We start from the raw sequence: 27853 nt of genomic DNA on the forward strand, positions 1-27853 counted from the left end.
AATATTTTTTTATACCTTGTTTAAGTACATTTGTTTCTTATAAGTATTTTTATACAAACTTTGTTAGATATGTCATAACAATTGTTAATACTCGCCAACAATACTTCTCGGCTAACTGTAACACTTTACACCATACAGTATTGTATCTGTATGACTATAAATTGCATGTATACAATTTTATGTTGAATAAAATATATGTTATGTTATATTATATTATCGCATGGTTTAGAACTTACTAACCCATTATACTCAGTACACTTTCAATGAGCATTTGTTATATAGCCTGATATAGCCTGATACCTTGTATATATCAGTGATTTTTTTTCACTGAGGCTCCAATGGGGCAGCGGTAAAAAAAAACACAAAAAAAAACAACTAGAAATGAGTCCATAGGACACGGGTGCTCCAACACGCCACTGTTCTGTCAATCTTATGACTCTAGGTCAAATATTTTTTGGACTACATGTGCTACAAGTTGAAAACTAAAAATCTTTTACTAAGTAAAGGGCAATAACTTTACAAATACTGAATAAATCCACAAGCAAATCCCAAGGTGCATAAGTACACATGCTGACCAACATTCTTGTAAACTTTTAGGCCTACAAGTCAAATACTTTTTGAGCTATGCATGAACAAGTTGAAAATTGCAAATTTATACTACTGTAAGTCGATGGCAATAACTCTAACAATACTGAAAAAGTCCACATGCAAAGTCCCAGGTGCATAGCTTCACAGTGATGTTGATCACTATTCCTGTAAAGTTGGTTGATTCTAACTCAAGCACTCAAAGAACAAATATCACAACATAATGAAACGGTTTTTACTAAGTCAAGGGCAATAACCCTACAAATTCTGGATAAATCCACAAGCGAAACCCAAGATGTACAACTACATATGCTGAGCAACATTCCCGTAAAGTTTTTTTGAGTAACATGCGACACAAGCTGAAAATTGCAAAAATTTACTAAGTCAAGGGCAATAACTCTAAAAAAAAACCTATAAATTCACATGGCAATACCCAGGTGCACAACTACACATGCTGATCAACATTCCTGTAAAGTTTCATGACTCTAGGTCAAATCCTTTTTGAGTTACATGCGACACAAGTTGAAAGTTGCAAATTTTAACCAAGTCAAGGACAGTAACTCTAAAAATACTTAATAAATCCACACGAAAATACTCAGGTGCACAACTACACATGCTGATCAACATTCCTGTAAAGTTTCATGACTCTAGGTCAAATACTTTTTGAGTTACGTGCTACACAAGTTAAAAATTGCAAATTTGTAGTAAGTCAAGGGCAATAACTCTAAAAATACTGAATAAATCCACACAAAGTACCCAGGTGCACAATTGCACATGTTAACAACATTCCTGTTAAGTTTCATGACTCTTGGTCAAATACTTTTTGAGTTACGTACGACACAAAAACAGAACTCTAACAGGAGAGTAATAATGTAGCTACTCTATTGTTCTCTTAGCCACACAAAAGAAAATAGCCACATAAAAGCATTACGGAATGAATGACATTAAAGAGAAGGAACAGTTACCTACCTATTGTCCCTCTAGCCACATAATTACTGTCCTGTGAGTGCGGATGAACGGACGGACGGACAAGGGTAAATCTTACTTAATGCCCCCCCCCCCCCTTAAAGTGGGGGCACAAAAATGATAATAAGTAAGAAAGAAAATTAATGAAATGAATTTATTCTCATATAATTATGCAACTGCTGAAATCAATACATCCGCTGAATGAATTATTTCCACTGAAAAAGCCCTTAGATATTGAATCAGAATAACTTTATCGTTTACAGTCCGTCTCTAACATCGGACGTTGTTTTAAGTTTTCAAATTTATATAGTAGCTTACGACATCATTAGCTAGTATTGGTTCATTTTATCTGGGAGTGAGAAGGTGAAAAAGTGAAAGGGCACAAGAGAGAAAAATGCACGTTTTTTTGTGTATTATTTTTGTGTATTTTTTTCTTATTTCTATTACAAAATGCAAATGCAAATGAAAATGCGATAAAACAGTTATTGTCCCCCGCCTTTTCGAAGAAAAAAGAGGATTGGCTCCGTCCGTCTGTCTGTCCGTCCGTCCGTCACACTTTCGTGTCCGGTCCATAACTTTGTCATTTATTAAAGGAATCTGAAATAACTTGGCGCAAATGTTTGTTATAATAGGACGTTGTGTCGTGCGCAACAACCAGACCCCTATCTCCAGGGTCAAAGACTCGCACTTGCTCATTCAAGATCAACATTGTCTATTTGAGGGTATAGGTCGTGTCCGGTCCATAACTTGTTAGCTCACCTGAGCATATGCTCAGGGTGAGCTATTAGGATCACTCTTCGTCCGTCGTATGTCGTCCGTCGTCCGTTGTCCGTTCACCATTTTAAAACGACATCTCCTCTGAAACCATAAGGCAGATCATAATGAAACTTCACATGGATGTTCCTTGTGTGAAGCCTTAACAAATTTGTTCAAAGAATTTAATTCCATGCAGAACTCTGGTTGCCATGGCAACCGAAAGAAAAAACTTTAAATATCTTCTTTTAAAAAACCTTAAGAGCTAGAGCTTAGATATTTGACATGAAACATCTTCTAGTGAGTGTCTACCAAGTTTGTTCAAATAAAAGCCCTGGGGTCAAAATTGGCCCCGCCCCAGGGGGTCATTGATTTTCCCTATATGCATATAGTAAAAACTTAAAAAATCTTCTTTTAAAGAACTCAAAGAGCTAGAGCTAAGATATTTAGTATGAAACATATTCTAATGAGTGTCTACCAAGTTTGTTTAAATAAAAGCCCTTGGGTCAAAATTGGCCCCGCCCCAGGGGTCATTGATTTTCCTTATATGTGTATAGCAAAAACTTAAAAATCTTCTTTGAAAAAACCCAAATAGCTAGAGTTTAGATATTAAGCATGAAACATCTTCTAGTGAGTGTCTACAAAGTTTGTTCAAATAAAAGCCCTGGGGTCATAATTGGCCCCGCCTTGGGGGTCATTGATTTTCCTTATATGTGTATAGCAAAAACTTAAAAATCTTCTTTGAAAAAAACCTAAATAGGTAGAGTTTAGATATTAAGCATGAAACATCTTCTAGTAAGTGTCTACAAATAAAAGCCCTTGGGTCAAAACTGGCCCCGCCCCAGGGGTGTCATTGTTTTAAACTATATGTGAATAGTAAGAACTTAAAAATCTTCTTTTAAAAAACCCAATGAGTTAGAGCTAAGATGTTTAGCATGAAACATCTTCTTATGGGTGTCTACCAAGTTTGTTCAAATAAAAGCCCTTTGGTTAAAATTGGCCCTGCCGATGGGGGGGGGGGGGGAGATCGTTGTTTTTTATTATATGTGTGTAGTAAAAACTTAACATTGTGAAACATCTTCTAATGGGTGAATCTTCCGAGTCTGTTCAAATAAAAGCCCTGGGGTTTAAACTGGCCCAGCTCCGGGGGCCTATATACAGGTGAGCGACCTCAGGGCCATCATGGCCCTCTTGTTTATCTTTAAAGGGATTTTGTAAATACTTGCCACAATTGCTCACAATAATAAGAAGATGTGTCATGCGCAACAACCGGTCACCTACCTCCAAGGTCAAGGTCACACTTGGAGGTCAAAGATTAACATAGTCTGTTACAGGGTATATTTCGTGTCCGGTCCATAACTTTTTCATTTATCAAAGGAATTTGAAATAACTTGGCAAAAATGTTTGTTATAATAAGACAATGTGTCATGTGCAACAACCAGACCCCTACCTTCAGGGTCAAGGTCGCACTTGCTCATTCAAGGTCAACATTGTCTATTTGAGGTTATATGTCGTGTGACGTGTCCGGTCTATAACTTTCTTATTTTTGAAGGGATTTTGTAAGTACTTGCAACAATTGTTCACAACAATGAGACGATGTGTCATGCGCAAAAAATCGGTCACCTACCTCCAAGGTCAAGGTCACACTTGGAGGTCAAAGATTAACATAGTCTGTTATAGGGTATATTTTGTGTCCGGTCCATAACTTTTTCATATATCAAAGGATTTTGATAATACTTGGCACAAATAGTCACTATAATAAGACGATGTGTCATGCGCAACACCTGCATCCCTACCTCCAAGGTCAAGGTCACATTCTGAGGTCAAAAATTAACATAATCTGTTAAAGGGTATACATTGTGTCCGATCTAATAATAACTTCTTCATAGTTCAAGGGATTTTGAAATAGCTTGGCACAAATAGTCACAATAATAAGACAATATGTCAAGTACAACACCTGCACCTCTACCTCCAAGGTCAAGGTCACACTTAGAGGTCAAAAGTAAACAGAGTCTGTTATATGGTATATTTTGTGTTCCGTCCATAACTTCTTCATAGATCATGGATTTTGAAAATACTTGGCACAAATAGTCACAATGATAAAATGATATGTCATGCGTAACACCAGTGTCCCTACCTCCAAGGTCAAGGTCACATGTAGAGGTCAAAGATTTACATAGTCTGTTATAGGGTATATTTTGTGTCCAGTCCATAACTTTTTCATAGATCAAGGGATTTTAAAAATACTTTGCACAAATAATCACAATAATAAGACGATATGTCAGGCGCAAAACATGGGTCCCTACCTCCAAGGTCACACTAAGAGGTCAAAGATTAACATAGTCTGTTAGAGGGTATATTTTGTGTCCCATCTATAACTTCTTTATAGTTCAAGGGATTTTGAAAATACTTGGTACAAATAGTTACAATAATAAGACGATATGTCATGCACAACACCTGCACCCCTACCTCCAAGGTCAAGGTCACACTTAGAGGGCAAAGCTTAACATGATTCAGTGTTTCATTTTATTTCTTTAATAAATTTATTGTTGCATTTGCAGATCTAGCATTGATCATAATTTTGGACTGAAAGTCCTTAGATCATAGCTTCATATAAAACTTACCCGAGGCGGGGGACGTTGGTAGCTCTGTTACAAATTCTTGTAGTATATGAATCTCGTTAGTTACGGGGGTATAACACTGGCTTGGGCGACATCTCGGGATGTTTCTGCCAAAAAATTGTCTCGGCCTTACGGCCTCGAATTTTTTTTTTAGCAGAAACACACCTTGATGTCGCTCCAGCCAGTGTTATATCCTCGTAACTAACTCGTTTCATATACTATAACTATTACCTATAACTATTACATATTATGATGTAATTGAGATATTTTGCGTCAAATGTTCGTGAATGATGTCATTAGTAATGCATTTATTTGAAAATGTGAATATTTTAGATAAATTTCAATTAAAATATTATAAAGTCATATTAAATCTGAAACAAAGTACTCCAAATTGTATGCTATATGGAGCTTTAGGAATATTAGCTTTATCTATTCATATAAAGAGTTTTATGCTTTTGGAATAAGATTTTAAGTTTCTAAAGTTACACATTATTGCTCCCATACTTACCACTTTATTCAATAATAGCATTCTAAACAACACATTTCCTAAATCGTTCAAAAATGCCAAAGTCATTCCTATACATAAAAAGGGTTCTAAAAGGGATAAAAGAAATTATAGGCCAATTTCCATACTTCCCTTGATATCACTTATTCTTGAACGTCATGTCAGTTCACATTTAAAGCAATACCTTGAGAAAAATCAACTTCTTTACCAACATCAGTCTGAATTCAGGTCAAATCATTCATGTCAAATTGCATTGATTAGAATTATTGATGATTCGATTACAGCTATTGACAAAAATGAAATAGTTGGTTCAATTTTCCTTGATCTCTTTAAAGCTTTTGACCATTTGGATCACTCTATTATTATTGAAAAGCTTAGAATGTATAACTTAGACCCTTCTTCAGTTGCTTGGTTTTCCTCTTATTTAGATTGCAGAACCTAACAAACTTACATACCCGGTTTATATTCAGAGTCTAGTTCAGTAACTACTGGAGTTCCTCAGGGCTCAGTGCTAGGTGCTATACTGTTTTTTAATCTATATTTTGTTTGTTTTGGGGTTTACGTCACATCGACACAGTATAGGTCATATCGCGACGTTCCAGCTTTACTGGTGGAGGAAGACCTCAGGTGCCCTTCCGTGCATTATTTCAGGCACGAACGGGCACCTGAGTAGAACCACCGACGTTCCGTAAGCTTTAATCTATATCAATGACCTGCCTTTGTCTAAGGAAAAAAACAGAAACTGATATTTTTGCTGATGACACCACCCTTTCAACCTCTGATGTATCCCTTAACAGGGTAGTTGAATCTCTTAGTCTATCAATGCTAACAAAACTAAGGTCATGTATATTTCATCAAAACACAAGCAAAATTATATTTATGAAGTAATCCTTGTGTTTTTTATAAAACAGGGCAAATTGTTTGTAGCCCTAAAGAAAAATTAGAAAAAATTATTGGGTATTACAATTAATAACACCTTGTCTTGGCAAAGCCATATTGATAATGTTCTTAAAAAATGAAACTCATTGTTACATTTATTATCTCGTATTTATAAAATTATTCATATCTATACCTGTACGAAAAATGTTTTACAATACATATATTTTTATACATCTTGAATATTGTTGCATAATTTTCGATAACTGTACGTCTTTTCTAGAAGATAAACTCAGTAAGTTCCAAAAGAGAGCTGAAAGACTAATTCTAGACATCCATCTGCTGAACTATTTTCTGAACTCCGCTGGATGACCTTTTCACAGAGGGTTGTTTTTCAAAAAAGCTATTATGATGTTTAAAATAATGAATAATCAGGCGTCTTCCTATTTATTGAATAATTTCATTTTATCGTCAGATGTTCATACTCGTATTTTGCGTTCATCGTCTGATTTTCAACTTTACACCCCTAGGCCAAATACTGAACAATTTCTTAAGTCTTTTGTTTATTCTAGATCTTGTATTTGGAACGGCCTTCCTGATTATATCAAGTCTGCTACAACTGTGAACCATTTTAAAACCTTATACTTGAGGTATTATCACACATTGATATATACAAATTGATAATCTCCTGTAATAGCTGTATGTATTTACATGTATGTATTTTAATAGTTTGAATAATGTTAAATTTATATTGTTCCTTGTTAAGGGCCTCATGGGCCTCATGGAAGATTGATATGTTTGTTAAAATGAGTTCTCTCGTTAAATAAAGTCTTTATTATTATTACTACTATTATTATTATTATTATTATTATTATTATTATTATTATTATAGTAGCAAACAAGAATCAATATGCCATTTCTTGTATGATATGTCACACACTTTATATTGTAGAAATGTGTTGAAACTCTCATTTGTAAATTACTAGATTTACTGGGTTTATCAAATTACAAAAAAAAATGTATTGGTTTAATAATGTTGCCACTCCTCTTCCATTGTTTTAGAAAATTGTTAAAAATAGACAAAGATCAATTCATTCAAAATTGGCAGAGTTAAATATCAGACTCCAGTAAATGTCTGTATTAGTGAATTCAGATTTGAAAAGTTTTTACATATTTTACCATCTCATTTAGCTATAGTACTAGTACTACTGCGTTTTAGATGTATGAATCGTGAACTGCCTGTTGAGTTTGGTAGATTTTGTAATATACCAATATAATTAAGAGTGTGTGTTATGTGCAATACCAGCTTACTTGGAGATGAATATCATTACTTATTTAATTGTCAATTCTTCAATACTGATAGAAGAAAATATATGTATTTTAATGTTTTTTCCCCTCTCATTTTCTAATGTCAAGGTCATATGGACGGACAGAAGAGATCGTACCATTAGTGTCAACGAAAATGTAATAATGAACCCCAGGAAATTTGTGATTTCACACCCGTATCCTAACGAATGGAACTTACGTATTGTGCGTGTACGCAGTACAGATCACGGGGAATATAGATGTCAAGTTAACTCAGATCCTGTTCAGACGAAATTTGTTGTTGTAATTGTACAAGGTTGGTAGATTTTCTTATGTAAGTAAAGTCATACGTTCTGTTGTATTTATCATAATATACGATTTTTTTGTAAATAATTTTACAAAAGATAAAAAAAATCTATTTTAGTTCGATTGTGATTTAACCTCCATGTCTTGTACTAAAATAATTACTACGCCCCTATCAGGGATTAGTACGGTGGCACAGAGGTGACATGTGTCTGTTTTTATTTATCTCGTGCGCACGAGATACTACGTCGTGGCCACGAGTTACTAAGTCGTGGCAACAAAATAATTAAGTGGTGCGCACAAGATGCTATGTCGTGGCCACGAGATACTTTGTCGTAGCCACGAATTACTAAGTCGTGGCCACTAGATAATTAAGTGGTGCGCACGAGATACTATGTCGTGGCCACGAGATACTAAGTCGTGGCCACGAGTTACTAAGTCGTGGGAACGAGATAACTAAGTCGTGCGCACGAGATAAATAACCAATCAGATTACACTTTAAGATAAAGTCGTTTACCCACCGTGTGTTAATTCATTAAATTACATCTCTCTTTGTTCAGTTCCTCCTAGAATACAAAGATCAGAAGATGTTGAAGTGATGGAGACAGAAACGCTGACTATATATTGTAATGCAACTGGCAACCCTCCACCCACTGTCACGTGGTATAAAGATGGTGAAAGTAAGTTAAGATATAAACATATTTGCATGTACAAGTTTCCAACATTTCAGACCTCATTGTGACGTCACGTCCGGATAACAACTTTAAAAACGCTAACGTTAATCAAAATGAAAAATTAAATTATTTACATCAAGTGCCTTGAAGTGATTTAAAAATTAGTTAATTTGAAAGGCAATGCTACTCTGAACATATTTATACAACAATGGAATAATTCAGTTGACATTTTAAGCGATGTTATGAGTTAAAAACTATTGCGCTCGCCCGGAACAAACCGGAAGTGGACCAAATTATCATAGAAATAAATACAAAGCTAGATAATTTAGAAAACAACTATAAACAGCAGAAAGGGAAGGTAGTGGACTTAAAATGGAAGCGGAATCATATATTTGTGAAAACAATTATTCTAATGAAAATAGTTTCTACAAAATGTGATGGGAATAACAAACACAAAGAAAATCGCAATTACAAGCTTAATTATGAAGAAAAAATTTATAGCATCGGAAAATGAAATATTTGAATTGATACATAAAGTCGGTGGTGTTATATTGAAATTCAATGCCGGTATGTATGAATTGTTTCGTAATTTTACTGAATAATATTTTGCAAACTCTGAAATTGGAATTAACTGTAAAAACTCAGCAAACACAAAATGTCACACTGACGTCAGATTAAAGTCAGGTTCAGTCTGACGTCGGATGACGGTCGGAAAAACGGTTGGATTTAAAAGTTTTTTTGACATAATAATCTGACGTCAGGTAGACTATAAGAATCTTACACCGGCTACCGGTACAGACCGGAATATCTAGCTCGAGGGTGACTGTTTAAGGCTGTAACGAGGCTCTGCCGAGTTTCCGCTAAACAGTTGCCCGAGAGCTAGATATTCCCGTCTGTACCGACAGCCGGTGTTTGATTCTTTTTCTTGCATATTGCATATCAATTATTTTCAGAACAGAAATTACGAAAACTGATATTCTCATTACGCACTTTTTTCTTATAGTAGCGTATGAACGTACAACTTCATTCATGACGGTTAAGTGACGTCATCCTAAGAACGCAATTCATTCATAAAAGGCGCGCAGCAATGACGTCATTTAAAGTACGCGACTTGTCTTACATGGGGGTGTAAGACAGGATTTTCTAGCACCGGTGTAAACGGTAGATAATCCTGTCTGATATGCAAGAAGTCAGAATCTAACCATTTTCTGGCCAAAATCTGACCATTACCTAACCAGTTTCTGACCACTTTTCCGACCTCAATCTGACCATTTTCCGACCTTAATCAAACCAGTTTCGGGTAATAATGTTTCAAGCAATTAATGACAGATTTTCAGTATTTTAACTATATTTCTACAGCATTACTAAAACATTTAGTGCTATTTTGCATATTTTGACCTCCTTTTGATAATTGTCACTAACGTATAAATTACTTCCTTTTAGTTACTTCACAAAGTTATACAAATTAGCACGAATTTGGAGGTGTGATTCTTTTAGATATATGACCTTCTCTCACCACCCTTCGTCTGTCCGGAGGATTTGTTAATGTCCAATGGCGTTTGTGATATCATTTTCACTGAAAAAAGAAATTTATGAAAAATGGAAAAAATAACAAGCAAAAATGTTTTTCATGGTTATCTGCCCTTTAGAAATTTTGAAAGTTATCTTAACTTAATGAACAACTTTGCTAGCTTTTTAGAAATGAGCTTTATCAAAAACTAAAAGTAAACATAAATGCTGAAAATTTAAAAGGCCGCTTTAAAACTCCAGTTTAGTATGGATTATAGTATGTAATAAAATTACATAAATCTTAGTTTCCCATGTTTCTTTTTACATTATCACGTTTTCTGTCCCTCCGACCTTTGAGAGCATGTCCAACACTTGAACTACCTGAAAAGAATATTATATTCTAACTTATGTATGTTCTACTTTTGAAATAGAACAGTTACGCAAGTCTTAAATTTTTAACAGTTTCAAATTAAAGATTGTACAGAAATTGTTGATAATAAATGTATGTTTATGTACTACGTTTTGTTAAAAAGTTTATGTTCTGTTTTGATTACTTTTTTCCTACTAATGATTAAATGAAGCATCAGTCTATATTACAAAATCATAATTAGATAATCAATCAATACGTCTTGGTCCGAAATGCTTGAAATCGTACAAATTCAATTTTAACTGACAAAAACATCACAGTTGAACAAGAATATGAAAACTAAGCATTCTGTTTGGTAGTACTGAAAGGCACATTATAACCTCTTCACGAGCAGAGTTAAAACATGCCAAATTTGAAATGATTTATTATCAGACATTATCGCGAAATTGTGTGACATTTTGCTTCATCTTTTCAAATAATGATAATTAAATTTAAGAATGCTTGCAATCATGCAACTATTTATCAAATACAAAGTAGTAATAAATCTAAATAAATTGAACTGACCTTTTGTTCAAGAAAATCTAGAATATTCATTTTATCAATGCATCCCGTTTCCTGACACACCGCCAAAACGTACGAAACGCCTACGAATTTGAATTGTCTATCCACGTGGCTGTAGATTCGATTTATAATTATGTTTTCTTTCTTTTTTCTGTCACTATGATTAAATGTTAAAGCATTATTAAAAACTCGTGATTTTGATACCACAAATGATAATATTATAACGTTAAATGATTGGAACTCGTAAACAGATCTGTGACTATAAAAAGATTTCATAACAATAACACATGTATCTTGCCTATATACAGCGCCACCTATATGTTTTATTAGGTTGCAGCGCCGCGCACTTGGTCTCCGAAAGGCACTTGTATACACTTAACAAATCTTATAACTGTGCACGTATAAAAATCAAATTTTCTCAGATACTTATAAACATAGGTACCAAGTATAGTACAGATATGTGCAATGATGGGTATCGATTTTTATGTCAGAGCGATTCGTATTTATTGAGAAATAGCGCGCGAAAACCGAATTTCACATTTCTGTAAAATGCGTGTTTATAATGGGTGCAAAAAGGTCTAAATATCTTGATTTCACTAAAATACAAACATAAAACATAGGATCACCGATAGGGTATAATACTACAATGAATTCCAGGGCATTATGTCACTGTGATTTTAATATTTGCTTTATTGAATTTCAGTAAAGACTGGTTTATGTCGATCTCCGTAACGCGTTGTACCCAGTTACTAAAAGCAATGCAAACACGATATTTTCATTAATATGAAAGTACCAAGAAAGTTTGTTTTTAGTTTTAAAGTAAAATCTTAGTCAATATGTTTATTTGAGAAAATATTATGCAAATTTATTTTCAAAATGGGCGCCCGAAATGCAAATTCCCTTGCGTAAAACTTCTAGACGGCCATTTTTCTTTCAATTGCAAAAATTCTGCAATAAATTTATGTTTTTTGGATGTCTTTATTTTAATAGAATCATTGATGGTCAATAATAACTTCATTTAGCGCCAACCTGTCATCCTCACGTGCACTTTGCTGTTTATGTCATGTCACGGATGAACTCACACAACAAAAATAACCGTAATTTCTGAATATAGCATTGTAAAATAAACCATTCAAACGATGAATTCCAAAATTTGGGTAAAAAATGTCAAGTAATAAAAAAGTTATTCACATTTAAAAACTGCACAGTTATAAGTTTTGTTAAGTGTATATATACACACTTAATTTGTAAGCCAAATAACATTTGAAAAAAGTTTAAATGATTACAATAGCGAATAAGGATTATTTTTTGTTAATTTTTTACCTACCGTCAGGACACCGACCAGACCCTGACGTTAGTACGACGCCAAAAAGAAACGTCTAATAGACATCGGTTTTGGACGTCAGATTTGCGTCGTATTTTGGTCGCCGACATCGTGACCAAAATCTAACGTTAATCCGACGTTATTTTAACGTCATGTGTTTGCTTGGATATATTATATGTTATTTTGGTTTTGGAGTGATACATGTAAATATATTAACTGTCAAGATTTTATATCACCCGAGCCGTTAGGCGAGGGTGATATTTTATCTTGGCAGGTAATATATCCACATATATCACTCCAAAACCAAAATAATAATTTTATTACCCTTCCCCTGCCGAGTTAAGACGATTTTAATATAAATCATTGCTACTTCAAATGAAACGTCGAAATAAGATTCCCTTTAGGGTACAATACATGACGTCACATAAATACATGACGTATTTTCTTTCGAACCTAACGAATGTAAACAAGAGAAAAGGAATAGTCTGTTGAACGCACTTTTTTGGAATTATTATCAAGCTTTCACAAGGTCATATTTGTTTTCAATACTGATGAGAATATGTATCATTATTCTATTTTGGTAAATATTTATCATTTGACAGTTAAAAAATGCTTGTAAATCGGAATTTACATCGCGTAAAATCAAACCGTACGCGCATCGCCACAGCGCATGTTGTTTACAACGTGGGGTACCCAACGGGGAAATTTTGTGTGTATATTACCCGTCTGGCTCGGTAACATCAATTTCTTTCGGGTGACCAATATCCAATCAAAAAGGAGGAAAAAATCTGGAAGGGTAATCAAAACTATCGTACATGATAAAAGCTTCAAACAACATAGAAATGAGATACAAGGTTTTTTCCTCATACTTCTGGACACTATACATTGAATATGTACCACACGACTTCGTCTTCTTTGATTAACGGAAAAAACACCATACGTTTCTTAGAGGAAGATCTCCCAGATATAATATCAATGATAAAAACAAAAATAACCAGTGAAAACTGTACCATTGACGACTTTAATCAATGTGTACGTGATATGATCATTCAGTATTTTAACGCAGAGAAACCAGATCACGTCCACACAGAGTCATCGGATTTACTCCAAATAACTGAACAGGAAGTTGGTATTTCATCGTGTGTAAAAATGTACAGGAAGAAGAAGGGATTAATGTAATTTGTCAAACAGAGTTTGATAATAATTTAAATTCAAGCAGTAAGGAATACTTACAACAGTCAACACAGACAACAGATTATAACATCTATGGATTTCTGAAGTTCATTTATGAGGACATTTCAGAAATAAAGCGACAACTTTCCAGCCATGTGGTATTTTCTGACAACAAATTTTCACAAATGAGCAATGAAATTGTAGTTTTAAAAAGCAGTTAACTGTACACCATTCATTCACTGACCAAAATTTGGAAGAAATGATAAAGAAGCAAAGTGACATAAAATCAGAGGTACAAAAAGCACAAAATACTTTTCAAATGCGTTTTAATGGAATCATGGATACATTAAAATTATTAATGAAAAAAGTTACTATTCAAATAAAGCGATAGTTCCTTTGACGAGTAAGGGAACGCAAAGTGATATCTTACAAACTGGCGCCACGTTACCAGCTTCAGTTGTATCACCGACAGAATGTCTAGACAGGGAATCAACACAAGGAGACAGCAGCCAGGATATCATTATCGGGTCTTCTAATTCAACAATGAAGGGAAATTCTCCGAAATCTGGCATTTTTCCAAATAGGGACCGAACACTTCTAATCGGTGACTCCTTAGAGGAATACAACCTAAAGGTTTAGATGATAAGGTCCATCGATATGTGTGCAGCAATGCCATTCTGACATATATCGAACGTAAAATCAATCAACTAGATTTGACACGATACAAACACGTCATTATTTTTGTCGGGGGAAATTACGTCAGTTCAGGAAAACGCCCTGTATGCGTCACATGCAAAACTATTAGAACTCACTCGCTCTATTCAACATCACAAATGTAAAGTGCATCTCGCACGATTTCGCCGCGGCTCGACGTTGATGTTACGTTATACAACAAAAAATGGGTCAAAGACAGAAAAAGCCGGGTTGCATTTGTATACCAAAAACCATGATGCTGTGATGTTAAGAAAAAAACATTAATGTCGAAAATTCAACAAAGTCAGTAAACAGAAAAAAGGATGAGCAACAGACCTGAAATAAAATCCCAAGGTATCGTACTACGTGTCAATGCTGTATGCCAAAAATCAAGAGGCTGTGATAAGTAGTGCTCAGAAAACTATTACGAAAATTACCTACCAATGACCATTAATGTAGAACATTTAACTAAGTCGATAAACAGAAAGTGGATGAGCGACATACCTGAAATCGAATCCCACAGTATAGTACCACCTGTCGATGCTGTATGCCAAATATCAAGAGGCTGTGATAATTAGTTGCTGAGAAAACTGTTACGAATTTTTTTCCCCGCCCGCCGTTCACCCTACTATAACCCGGGTGCACCAGTGCAGCCCGGCCAAAAATGTGTCGGACATCTGTATTAAAACAGGTGCTGAACTTATAGACACATATTAATCGTTCGTTTATGGAAATGGTAGCATAGTGAAGCACGATTTAGCTAGAGATGGGATACATCACAATAAATATGGATCCAAGACACTTGTGGCAGCAATAAATCGGTGCAAAGGAAATTGAATCATGCTAATGGAGAAATGCGGCCGAGATACTATGGAAAGATTGACAACTTTTCTAGACGTAGGTTCTATGACCAAACTTCATGGAGTGAAACTTCACTGTTCGCCGCACCAGAACCGGAATTGTATATGCGAACAACAGAAGACCCGGAAGTGAAGATTATTATTTTGGACAGAATAGCGTTAGAATAAATAAGAATTAGGAAATATCCGACAGGCACTCAAATTTTGAAAATCAACAATTTGAAACATACAATTGTATTTATAATGAGGCAACTACTTATAAATCTATATACTTATATATAGATTTATTTATAACACTGTTGTTAAAAAAGTGACATTTTTTCGGCACGGCCCCCCATCAAAATGATACATCAGGGGGTTGCCAAAAGGGGATGTGCCCCCTTCTGTTTGGGGGGTTTGAAGGAGGGCGGTAGTACCCCTCATCGCCAAGAAAATTTTGGACATGTGACAGGCTAAAAATGGCCTCAGGTCGATTTTATGGTGACGTGAAACCAACGCTGAAAAGCCTTTGACTCTATCTCAATGCACTGAGGAGTTGCAGCACTTTGAAATCATTTTTTGATGGGAAAAAAAGCAAAATAGTGATTTTTCGCAATTTTGAGACGTCCCTTCGTTGCCATGGTAATAGCAAATTTAAGATTGAGCATGTTGTTACAGAGGTTATGGTTCAGTTAACATATGTGCCAAGTTTCATCAGTATTGAAGCATTTGTCATAGTTTTACAGCAGTTTGAACTTATAACAGGAGGCTTTTTAATGAGAACGGCCATTTTTCATAATATGCTCATGGGGTAAAAGGTTAATTAAAAAAATAAAAAATGTCACAAAACAACAATTATTCACCAAAATTAGGTGTAAGACCACGTGTTAACATGGAAAATCTAGATTTTGGGTAATTCCAAGATTTTTCATCATTTTTTGTTAACCAGTTGTATTCTGTCAGAAAGATATGACTTAAAAAACTTAACGGCATTTTCAGAAAAATGATAAAGCTTAAGTTTATGCAAAAGTATTTCATGATCAACCAAATCAAAGGCTTTCTTCAAATGTAATTTTTCCACTGTCAACATCTTTTAACCAAGTATCTATTAAACTAATGAGTGCAGTATTACAAGAATGATTTTTACGAAATCCTGATTGTTTATTATGAATTATGTTTTTTTTTCCAAAGAATGAGTGTATTTGTTTGGCAAAATGGCGCTCAAATATTTTGGATACAGTTGACAAAATTGATATCGGTCGATAGTTATTTGCTTCATTCTTATCCCCCGATTTAAAAATAGGTATAACTCTAGCTCTTTTTAAATCATCTGGGAAAATATTAGCTTAAATACTATTATTGATAATTGATGCAATTATTGGTGTAATATAATATCCACAATATTTTATGATGTTTGGCCCAATTCCATCTTATCCTGTAGATTTTTTAATATTCAGTTTTTCAATAATAAGTTTTACTTCAAATGGTGTAAATAATCCAATATTAAATTCATGATATTTTAGCTTTTGGTCTAAAGTTTCTTTCAAGTTTGAAAAATTTGTATTTGAAAACTTTGTTTTATGTATGACATTCGAGATAATGACAAAATACGTGTTTAATTCATTTATAATGCTTACGTTTCCGAAAATTTCTTTATTATCTATCACTAGTCTGTCTGGCATTGTAATACAACCTTTTTTTATTTAGATTTGAAACGTCCTTTAAATTTTTCCATAAAAATGCCGGGACTTTGTTATTTTTAACAGCATTGTTAAAGAAATCTCTTTTACTTCTTTTAATCATTGATGATATTTTATTTCTGAGCAATTTGTATTGTTCGTGGTTCCCTACTTTATGATAGTAATCGCGTTCATGTATTAGATATTTTATCTCATCAGTAAACCATTCCGGCAGGTGTTCCCGTTTGATACGTTTTTCTTTTATTGGTGCATGCTTTTTTCAATATAGTATTTGAAATGGAGTAGAATAAGCTAAGAGATTCATTCGGATGTGCTTGACTAATTCAAAATCGTATAAAGCAAGGTCTACCTGAAAATCAATTTCATTAAATTTCTTAAAACATCTATATTTAATTGAATTATGTTCATTAATCAATTTGATACATGCTTTCGTTGATCTTGAAATACATATCGGATAATGATCACTTAATGAGATATCAGAAACAAACGATTCAATAATATATCTGCTACTGTTTGTATAAGTATGATCTATTTTTTTGGGTACGTTTTGTTATCCTAGTAGGATCTGTAATAAGTTGTTTCAAACCATATTTCGTTATCAAATCACCCCATTTTGTATTGTCATATTTTTTCTTTTTATTCATTGGATTAAAGTTTATATTGACATCTCCTAGAATATGATATTCTATATTTGATATATCTATTATACTTAGTTGTTTCTCATAATCGTCAATCCAAGATTGGTGTACATTTGGTGGGCGATATATAAAATTTAAAAGAAAAGGTTTGCAATTTGGGTAAATAATTTCCAATCAAACAGATTCTAATTCGTCCGTTTCTATATCGTAACGTCGCCGAAATGGCACCTTGTCAGCAATATATATTACAATGCCCCCGCCTTTGTGACAACTTTAACGGTCCTTTCTTTCGTGTGTGAAAATGTTTATATTTAATTCATCGTCTGTTGTATTATCACCAAAAAATGGCTCAGTAAAGGCGAATTTGATTTGTTTAATAGATTGTATTTTATTTCGTCCATTTTAGGCATTAAGTGATTTACGTTAAGGTGTGCAATATGTAAACCTCGTTTTTCAAACTTAGAATTGAACAATTTATTATCTGGAAAGTTTGATTTATGGAGCGTGGCATCAGAATATATCTTAATATTCATCATTTCCGTATTTATTGTATGGAACAGATTGTTCAAAAGAAACAATTTGATTATCAGCTGGATGCATTATATACATGTATATAGTGTCTATGAATTTCCGTTGTTTTACTATCAAATCGATCATTTTTCGCGTATTTAAACATATGTGTAAAATATCAATTGTAGAATACAACATAAAATCGTAACATACATTATAAACAAGAATAAAAGAAGGTGTGTACACGCCTCCTATCATAATACAAGTTTTCCTGCAACCTTGTAGGAACATATCGAAACCGACTTTTTCTTTTAAAGGAATGAATTGAAAAGTTCTTGTTTGTGACTGAGATATTACAATATAGTTATGTCTTATTTGAGATATACCAGTCTTACCAGATATGTTAATGTATATATGTCACGGTTCAGAACTGTTCACTATTTAGGGGAGAAGATGTGTAAGCGGCCGGATAGCTCAGTCGGTAGAGCCGCGGTACGGTATTCCGAGGGTCCCGGGTTCAAGTCCGGTCAGGCTGCACATTTTTCTCACCCTGTGACATATATATAAGAGGAAAGCAAAGTCAGATTATCTACATTTGTAAAACTATACATACCTCGATCCAGTATTCTGTTTGAATACAATTGTTACTGTTATTTGAAGAAATCTCATTTTTGGATTCTATTTCTAACAAAGTAGTCTTATTACGTTCACTTAGATTGTTTATGTATTCATTGTTCAATTTATTCAACGTTTTGGATTTTTTTTTTTGCTATAATAGTCTTTAGAGTGTCTGTCCGCATTATCCTAGTTCAGATACCAACAGTCTTTAGACTTGTGATTTTTTCTTCCGCAGATAAAACACTGATCAAAGAATTTCCTACTTCCGGTTCCGCCATATCGCATTTCACTGGGAAAGTCGTACCCGTTGCCACTCTTCAAAGAATCTTGCCACCTTCTTGTCAAGCTTTTCTTCATGCTTCTGGTTCTATCTGTTACAGTTGCGCGCATATTGGAATTTGGGGAGGATTGTTGTTTGATTATACGTAGTCTTTTATTTATTGCCAGGGCTAACGCAGACGCATCCCTCGGGCTTAAATGGATACCATCCCTTACAAACTGTTGTTTCGCTACGCTGCCGTCACCATAGACAAATCCGCTGTATATGTCAATCAGTGTAGCATTATTGTCTAAACACAGCTGTGCCAGTTGTTCATTTAGTTGAGTAACATTTGCATCTGATCTTGGGCATACAGTACATATATATATCGAACAGTCCTTGTGTTTTTCAAGCGACGTCAAGGCAATTTTTGCGACGGACGCGCCCTCAGGCGCGTTCAGAGCTAAGTCATCTACACATGGGATTTCGTTGGCTACACTCGCGCAATGTGTCCTAAACCGATTAAGAGCCCAAGAAATAGTACATGAATTTGATCCTTCAAAACTCCCTACTTTGTCTGGATATCTTAATGTCTTCCATATTTAGCCTTTTCAATTTCAAATTAAGTTATCCAAGTTAAAATATGAACGTATATTATTGATAAAAACGTTGTAGTCCCGTAGTATTATTGCGCAATATGCAAATTACTGCTGAAACGATTTACCGCTGTCGAAAAAGTAGGACAGCAAATTATACTACAATAAAGGTGTAACCTCTGAGTTCCAAGACATTATTAGTAGGAAATAAATATTTCTACATCATACAAAACATTATTATTAACAAATCAAAAGTTTTTCGTGACTCTAGGATAACTCGCGCATTAATAAAAGAAGAACTATTTTCGTGACTCATACCGCGGGTTTAGCTGAATATTCAGCAGTTATTAATATATTAGATTCAGTACAATAGTTAGTATAAATATCTATTTTTGAAAATGCATGTAAGAAGTGAGTTTTCAACACTTTACCGCCATGTAGTCTTTCATGGTAAGTAAGTTATAATATCAGTTCTACTTCCGATTCTTGTGGTTTGTTTACATATTTTTCTAGGTCATGATATGAATTAACCTTCGCTATTCTAAAAATAGATTCTGCTTCACCTGTTCTGATTTTTGGACAGGCGATTAGGTATGGAGGCTATTCGTTGCCAAAAATCCAGCCTTGTTGATCTGAGTTGAACAGTTTGTTAATGGAAAAAATACAATTGTATTTCTTTGTATGTAAACTCCAATGTTGCATACTTGGATTGAGTTTGCCGATTTAACATTGTAAACATGCATTTCAACAAAATACATTTTGTTAAACGACAAAACATTAACTGATAGTAGCAAATACCAAGTGTTCGAATACTCAAAACAGAAGTTACATTCTTAGCTTTACATTGTCGAACCATCATGATTCAGATCAGCATAATCCAGCTTTACACGTTTTTCAATAGGAGATAAAAATAAGCTCCGCCCATTTCCCCGCCCACTAAATCATCGTAAAAAAACGTATTTTCCGCTCATTTTCGGTATTTACCGTCGGCGACAAGAAGCGGCGTAATTTCCGTTTATCATACCTTTTAGGTGTTTAGTTACTAAACATAATTCACTTGCATGATTGCCTACAATCAACATCAGCGGACTTTAAAGGAATATAGGCATATAAGTTTTTTAAAACGTTGTAGACACCCACATTTCCTGGAAAAAGAAACTTAAAAAAAACCCAAAAAACATCAGGTTACATACTGTCTGAGGTTAAATATTTTTCAAGGAAGTGAAAACTATTGAAAAAAACTATATTCAACGACAAATAAATTTTTACTGATGATATTTCAATTTGCATAGGAATGAGTAACATTTACAGTTAAGCTGCTACCTTACCACTTTCAAATTTTCAAGTCAACATCTGATAGAGATTTTGATACGACTAATTACTAATACAGACCAAATTCTGGCTGTTGTCTTTCCTAGTAGTACTATTATATTAGTAGCCTTAATTCTAGCGTATGACCTGACAAGAAAAAAACTTTTAACAATAGTAAAATTATAACCAAAGTTGTATGTACCCTTTCGTACATAACTTTTTATTTTACCATATATTTTCCCATTTTTCCCATTTTGTTTTTCAATAAGTAAAAATTAAAAGAGTCCAAATGTATGTATGTTGATTATCAATTTATGTATACTTTGTTTATTTTATCTCTTAGAAAGCCATCACTTACAAAACTTAATAAATATTCTGTGTAGTATTTCATGTACATAAAAGTAGTTCTTTGTTTTTGATCATATAGACAGCAAATCTAGACAGCAAATCTAGGTAACAGCTAATGACAGCATGTATACACATATTTTAGAGGTGCTATTGATTCAGCACAATGCATAAAAAGACCTTAACCTACGTCAGCTTACATATATTTAACAATAAAAGGATAAATCACATCCTATGACTCAAAATACCTCCCAATGGAGGTAAACAGAGTTGCCAGGATACACTGAATATTTATTTCAACATTAAAATGGGACAAATTCACAAGTTTTGGTTATACAACGGAATTATCGATAGTAAACTTTGCATTGTTTCGTGGTTATACACTTGGTCAAAAATATGAGTTTTTCTACAATCCAACATAGTCCTTCAAAGAAAGAAGGCACAGGCTTATTGTTCAGTTCTCTTTATTCGTGTTGCCAAAAGTGCCTTCCATGTATCGCATTCTAGTACTATTTGCTGAAGGTAAAAAAAAAAGATATGCTTAAGAGTATTGCCGTGGCTCACAAAACCCTATCATTGTTATCAATGATTAGTGATGTGTGTCATTATATATGGGAAACATTTCCTTATTTTATTTCACCAACTTTAGTTTTTGCATATTATTATGCTCATTATCAGTATATACGTTGTTACATTTTTACATTATATCTTAAAGGGAAAGACAAGGTTAGAATAAAAACTTGATTTCAGAAAAAGAATACTATAAATAATAAATCTGCAAAGTTTCTGCCGCCAAATAATAATATTAAACGAATGATAACAAAATTTAAATCGCTAAATCACCGATTTCTACAAATCAGTAAGCGCGGCCATGTTTGTGTATTGGCCGTATAAAAACAGGTGCGCGTGATGTCATTTCCCCACATCTTTAGATATATGAAAAATCTAGTTGAATCATACGAAAATATTAATACAGTTAAGTATTGACCAGGCAATTTAATTTTCACAGGAGGTAGAGAGGAAATTTTTTATGGTTCAAAATACATAACAATATCAAAAAAAAAAAATGAATTAATAAAGAAACAAAAAAATCAACGTCTACCGGTCGCACCACTTCAGGCCAGTGATATTATTATCGTTAATTGGTTTGTTCTTTATTCTTTAATATTCATACATATTTAATCTCATTACAAAATTAATACAATTAATGCGCGAATTTGAACAATAAACCTGATAGTTTCACACCTTATCCCTTATTATCACTTTATTATATATTTCTATAGTGGTACGTAACCTCCAAAAATGGTACATTTATGCAGTGGTACGTAACCTCCATGGTACGTAACCTCCAAATTCCATGCCTGTTACTCCAAACAATGTTATGTTCATTAAAGTCTCATCTTAATGTTATTTAACAATATTTCACAGATTTAATACATAAACATGTTGTTATTTAACAAAGTTTCACAATCAAATAATGCAATTAAATAAACAAACGCACCAACGAACAAATGGCTGTTAATTATTGAACGTGTTCTTAATAGTACATGTAATTAAATTTTTGCAGTTTGATACTGATTTTCAAATTTAAAGGTGTGAACATATGTTATAATTGATGTACACATTTCAAAAAAATAAGCAACTCTTTTGAAAAGTAAATTGTTAACATGTTCCTGTCACACTGTGTACTACCGATTTTTATTGCTCCTTGTATGCCTCTGTGCCGACAGACCTTTTGATCATGCACAATGTTGCCCTGATTGGTTAATCACCCTTGTCAAATATTCTAATGACGAAAAAGACATCTATTTTTTACGCTTCATCGGTGAACTGAATGACCTTAGGGGAAATTAAGTTCCACACCGTCGAATTATGCTGTAAATGACAGCATGTCATAAAATAGCGATACATTTTTTTTCAGTTACCAATAATCATATTAAATATCAAGTAGATTTATGATTTTTTGTTTTATTGGATTAAATTTACGGTAGTAGAAATGCGTATCTGTGTGGGAAAGGAATTGGGTAAGTAGATATCGTGGAAAAATGCTATAGGGAACTGGATAAACCCGACAATATGCGTAGTTACAGGGGAATGGGCAATCTTTTGCTGTTGGTACCAGTTTTGACTGGGTGCCTAAATAACCTAACGGGCAGTTTTGTTTTCATACAATATTAGTCTGGCTTCCTATTTTCCTGCGCCTTTCTCACCATTCTCATTTTTGCGTCAATGGCGGAAAATCGCGCCCTCAGTAGATCGCTGCATATTGGATTTAGTTGATATTTTACCCTAAAAAAAAAGGATACATGACCGGCGATGTACCCTATTTGGACAGCTTGTCTAGCGAAAATTAAGTACAAAATAAAAGGATTTATCGTCAATTTGAAGAAGTTTCTCATAGTACCCAAATTAAATTAATGGTTTATCTTTGAAAATTAAGCAGTCATTGCTTAAATCATGTGGCGGTATCATCATCAAGCTTGAAAATCAGACAAATGATAATTAATGCCGCGGCGTCTTCAATTAATTAATTAAAGCAATTCAGGTCCATATGATGTTTTCATAAATAATATATAATGTACGCAATAAGATTAATAAGTTCTTCATCAATATATATTTCAGTTGTACCAGCGTGTACACCTAACCGGAAGTGGGTGTAACACGTCACAATCTCGGTCTCGTCTATCTCGCGAGAATGACAGAACGCCAAAATGGCGGCGCCCATGAACTTATTTCTCAAGTAAAAAATAGTGTGTTAAAACGCGAATTTCTCACTTATAGGGTTGATGTCAACAGAAAAACTGTCATGGTACCTCTTTTTAAATGATGAATATTTATATCAGACAGACATCAATCCATCCATTCCTATTCCTTTAACCAATTTTGCATTACTTGAATATCCTGTACTAGAATACGTTTTAACAAAATCAGAGGATGTTCAAAGTCAAGATTGATGTAACAGTTTCTATATAATTTGAAATATTTTTGTACCAGCAAGAGTTACCTCTCTTTATATTCTGCTTTCGTGAAATTGGCTCCGCCTATTAATTTTCGTCTATTTCCGTGATAATTCCATATATGGAAGTTGCAAAATCGTTTACAAATGTTAATCGCGTTAGAATGTAAAAGGAAAGTGTGGTGTTGTAAACCTGAGTGTGTCAAGATGATGCAGTTACATTCACAATGTCATGGTGCACAGCATTAAACGTATTGTGTACGTTCTATCGTTTACATTTCTACATGTCGCAAATTTGAAATTATACATTTATAAATACAGTTTGCAATTTATAAGTTGCATGTTAACAGCTTTCATTTTATCAAATCGAGATAATCAAAATGCTTAATACCAGTGCAGTATGTAACTCTCGGATCGACAATTAGATTTTTACTAATCTGTTTAGTAGAACCGAAGTATGCATTGTCAAGTTTCAAGGGCTGGATTTTTGGCAACGAATAGCCTCTATAATTAGGGAGTACACATTATACATGTAATTAATAAACCAGCGGATTACATGCAATACTTTTAGAAATTCTATACAATTGTAAGAAGCAAACAAGTTGAAAATGGAATTTAGTGTGAAATTGAAAAGGACAACTAAACACTGTAGTGCTTAAGTGACATTAAAATTAAAATAAAAACGATGTGCTCTGGCCTCTACATCTTTACCTTGTAAATAAAAAAATCTAAAAAATACACTATTAATTGCTGATGATTTTAACCAAATTTTTTTTAATGAGACATATGATGATTATCCAAGAGAAATAAAAATACAAATGACTTATATTTTATTGTCTATATGCCCACTATGATATAACACGAAGCAATTCTAAATAGCATTCTCAAATGTATAATGTATTATGTTTGAAGTTTATTTGCCTGGATTTATTTTAGAAATATTTCGTTGACAGTTTTTTTTTCTATTTACATATCATTTCTTAGAATAAATCGATAAGGACACTGATTTACAAGTTTGACCAGAGTTTTTAGGCATGAATTTCATTCTGTATTTAAGTGCTTGAAAGTAGAAAATCTGATATATCAGTTTGGGACACAAAATATATTGCTCTACAAATCTCGAACTTGTATGGAACAAATTTTCTCTGTTATATATTTTGTGTTCTGTTTTTGTTTAAAAGAAGCCTTAATGTCTCTCCGGTTGCATGTCCGTCGCATTCAGTGCTGCAGCACTTTGATTAATTCTGCCAAAGTCGATGTGAGTGGGATTTCGGACTCAACGTCATTTCCTCCCACGTAGATAACAATGTTGAGAAATTCCCTCATATCCCAGTTTTTCAATTGTAACGCTATGTCAAGGGCAGTGCCTCCCCTTACATAATATGTATCTACGGTATCATGTAGTCCTCGTTTATTAATTGCTTTCATGATAGAATCACCGATAATGAGCGTTTTTGTACGTTTTGGACTTGTTGATTTTTCTGAAATTGGTGTCTTTATCTGAGTGTCTTCCGGTTTAACAAGGGTATCCCTCTCTACAGTATGCCTATCACTTGATTTCTGGTTTATATCCTTTCTTTGTACCGATTTTAAGCAATCAAAAAATGACTGAAGTTTAATACTAACAAAAATAAAAAATATGGGTTGCATAAGGTGATAAAATATAGAATGACTAAAACTTTTTGTGAAGAATATTTTCAACGTGATCTTTTAACATCTGGTATAGATATAACAGAAACAATTACAAATCCAAATAAATATTTAGATTTCTTTTACTTTATTTTAAATGAAGTATTAGCAAAACATGCGCCAATGAAAGAAAAACGCGTAATACGGGAGCACCAACCTGACTGGTTTACAGATGAAATTAAAAAAAAAAACGATAAATTTGCGCAATAAGTGTCATAATAAAGGAGATGTCGATCAGTACAAAATATTAAGAAACAGAGATACTCCGTTAATTAGAATGGCTAAGAACAATTTCTCTGATAATGCTATTGAAGAGAATAGGGACTCAAAGTATGTAAAGAAGCTTCTAACATCAATCAAACTAAACGGATAACACTTCCGTCTAAAATAGAAAAAAATATGGAGTAATTGAGAATGAATTAGAAATTATCAATGAACAAAATAAACATTTTATCAAATTTTCAAATATAATTACCAAAACCACTTTTTCTGAAAACAATTTTTCCACTTTAAAAGAAAAAATGGATACATTGCTAAGCTCTCGCGTATTTGATATTCCTTATTTAACGACCATAGAAGTAAAGCAAATTATTTAAAAATTAAACACAAATAAATCTACAGGCCTTGATGGTATTGGCCCCGCAATTTAAAAAGTTCTTGGGTTACTATTATTCCTTGCATAACATCTATATAAATAATAGCATTCATTTGGGTATTTTTCCTGATAAACTTAATTAAGGAAGCTCGTGTCTTGCCTGTGTTTGAACCAGGAAGTAGAGACTTTTCTGAAAATTATCGCCCATTTTCAAGTCTACCCACCATCTCAAAAATATTTGAACGACATATTGTGTCACATCTTCAGACATTTTTTTCAAAATACAAAAATTATACATGACAGACATTCAGGGTTTCGAAAAAAACATTCTTGTAATACAGCATTACTTAGATTAATTGATGCCTGGATCAAAGATATTGATAATGGTAAAATGATACAATGTAGGTGCTATTTTCCTTGATTTAAGAAAAGCGTTTGATCTTGTCGATCATGAAATTTTGATACACAAATTGAAATTATATTATTTTTCTGAAAAAGCTGTAACTTTTTTCGTTCCTATTTATCAAGCAGAAAACAGACAGTTCAAGTAGGTAATTTAAAATCTGTCATTTTACTGGTAAAATCAGGAGTTCTCCAAGGATTCATTCTTGGGACCTTACTATTTTTGATTTATATAAATGATATTATATATGTTATTTTGGTTTTGGAGTGTTATATGTGGATATATTACCTGTCAAGATTTCATATCACCCGAGCCGTTAGGCGAGAGTGATATTTTACCTTGGCAGGTAATATATCCACATATATCACTCCAAAACCAAAATAATAATTTTATTACCCTTCCCCTGCCGAGTTAAGACGATTTTAATATAAATCATTGCTACTTCAAATGAAACGTCGAAATAAGATTCCCTTTAGGGTACCCCTTCACCACAAAATGACGTCACATAAATACATGACGTTTTTTCTTTCGAACCTAACGAATGTAAACAAGAGAAAAGGAGTAGTCTGATTGACGCACTTTTTTGGAATTAATATCAAGCTTTCACAAGGTCATATTTGTTTTCAATACTGATGAGAATATGTATCATTACTCTATTTTGGTGAATATTTATCACTTGACAGTCAAAAAGTGCTTGTAAATCGGAATTTACATCGCGTAAAATCAAACTGTACGCGCATCACCTCAGCGCATGTTGTTTAGAACGTGGGGTACACAACGGGGAAATTTTGTGTGTATATTACCCGTCTGGCTCGGTTATATCAATTTCTTTCGGGTGATCAATATCCAATCAAAAAGGCGGAAAAAATCTGGAAGGGTAATAAAGACTTGTATGCGGATGACTCTACACTTTACCAATCCGGTGACTGTTTACTGGAAATACATGAAAATTTACAAAAAGATTTAAATTATTTAAATGATCGGTGTATCCTTAATAATATGTCTTTTCACTCAATAAAAACAAAATGCATGATAATTGGTTCTTCAAAAAAGGTGAAGAAATGTAATCCTCTCCTACTGAAAGTAAATGATACAACTCTTGAAAATGTTACAGTTCTAAAGTTGTTGGGCATTTATGTAGATAATACATTAAACTGTCATTATCAAATGGCTTTGTTT

General features: G+C 33.5%; 1 protein-coding gene across 1 annotated transcript in view; it reads left to right on the forward strand.

Annotated features, from left to right (window-relative positions):
- LOC132742272 (protein CEPU-1-like) overlaps positions 1 to 27853 on the forward strand; it is a 74116-nt gene that overhangs the window by 26575 nt on the left and 19688 nt on the right. The window contains exons 3-4 of the mRNA XM_060730629.1: positions 7723 to 7927; positions 8475 to 8594. Coding sequence (XP_060586612.1) covers positions 7723 to 7927; positions 8475 to 8594 — 325 coding nt within the window. The remainder of the gene's footprint in view (positions 1 to 7722; positions 7928 to 8474; positions 8595 to 27853) is intronic.

The sequence above is a fragment of the Ruditapes philippinarum genome, unplaced genomic scaffold (genome assembly GCF_026571515.1).
Source record: "Ruditapes philippinarum isolate M1 unplaced genomic scaffold, ASM2657151v2 ctg1767_1_1_1_1, whole genome shotgun sequence".
NCBI classification, from domain to species: domain Eukaryota; kingdom Metazoa; phylum Mollusca; class Bivalvia; order Venerida; family Veneridae; genus Ruditapes; species Ruditapes philippinarum.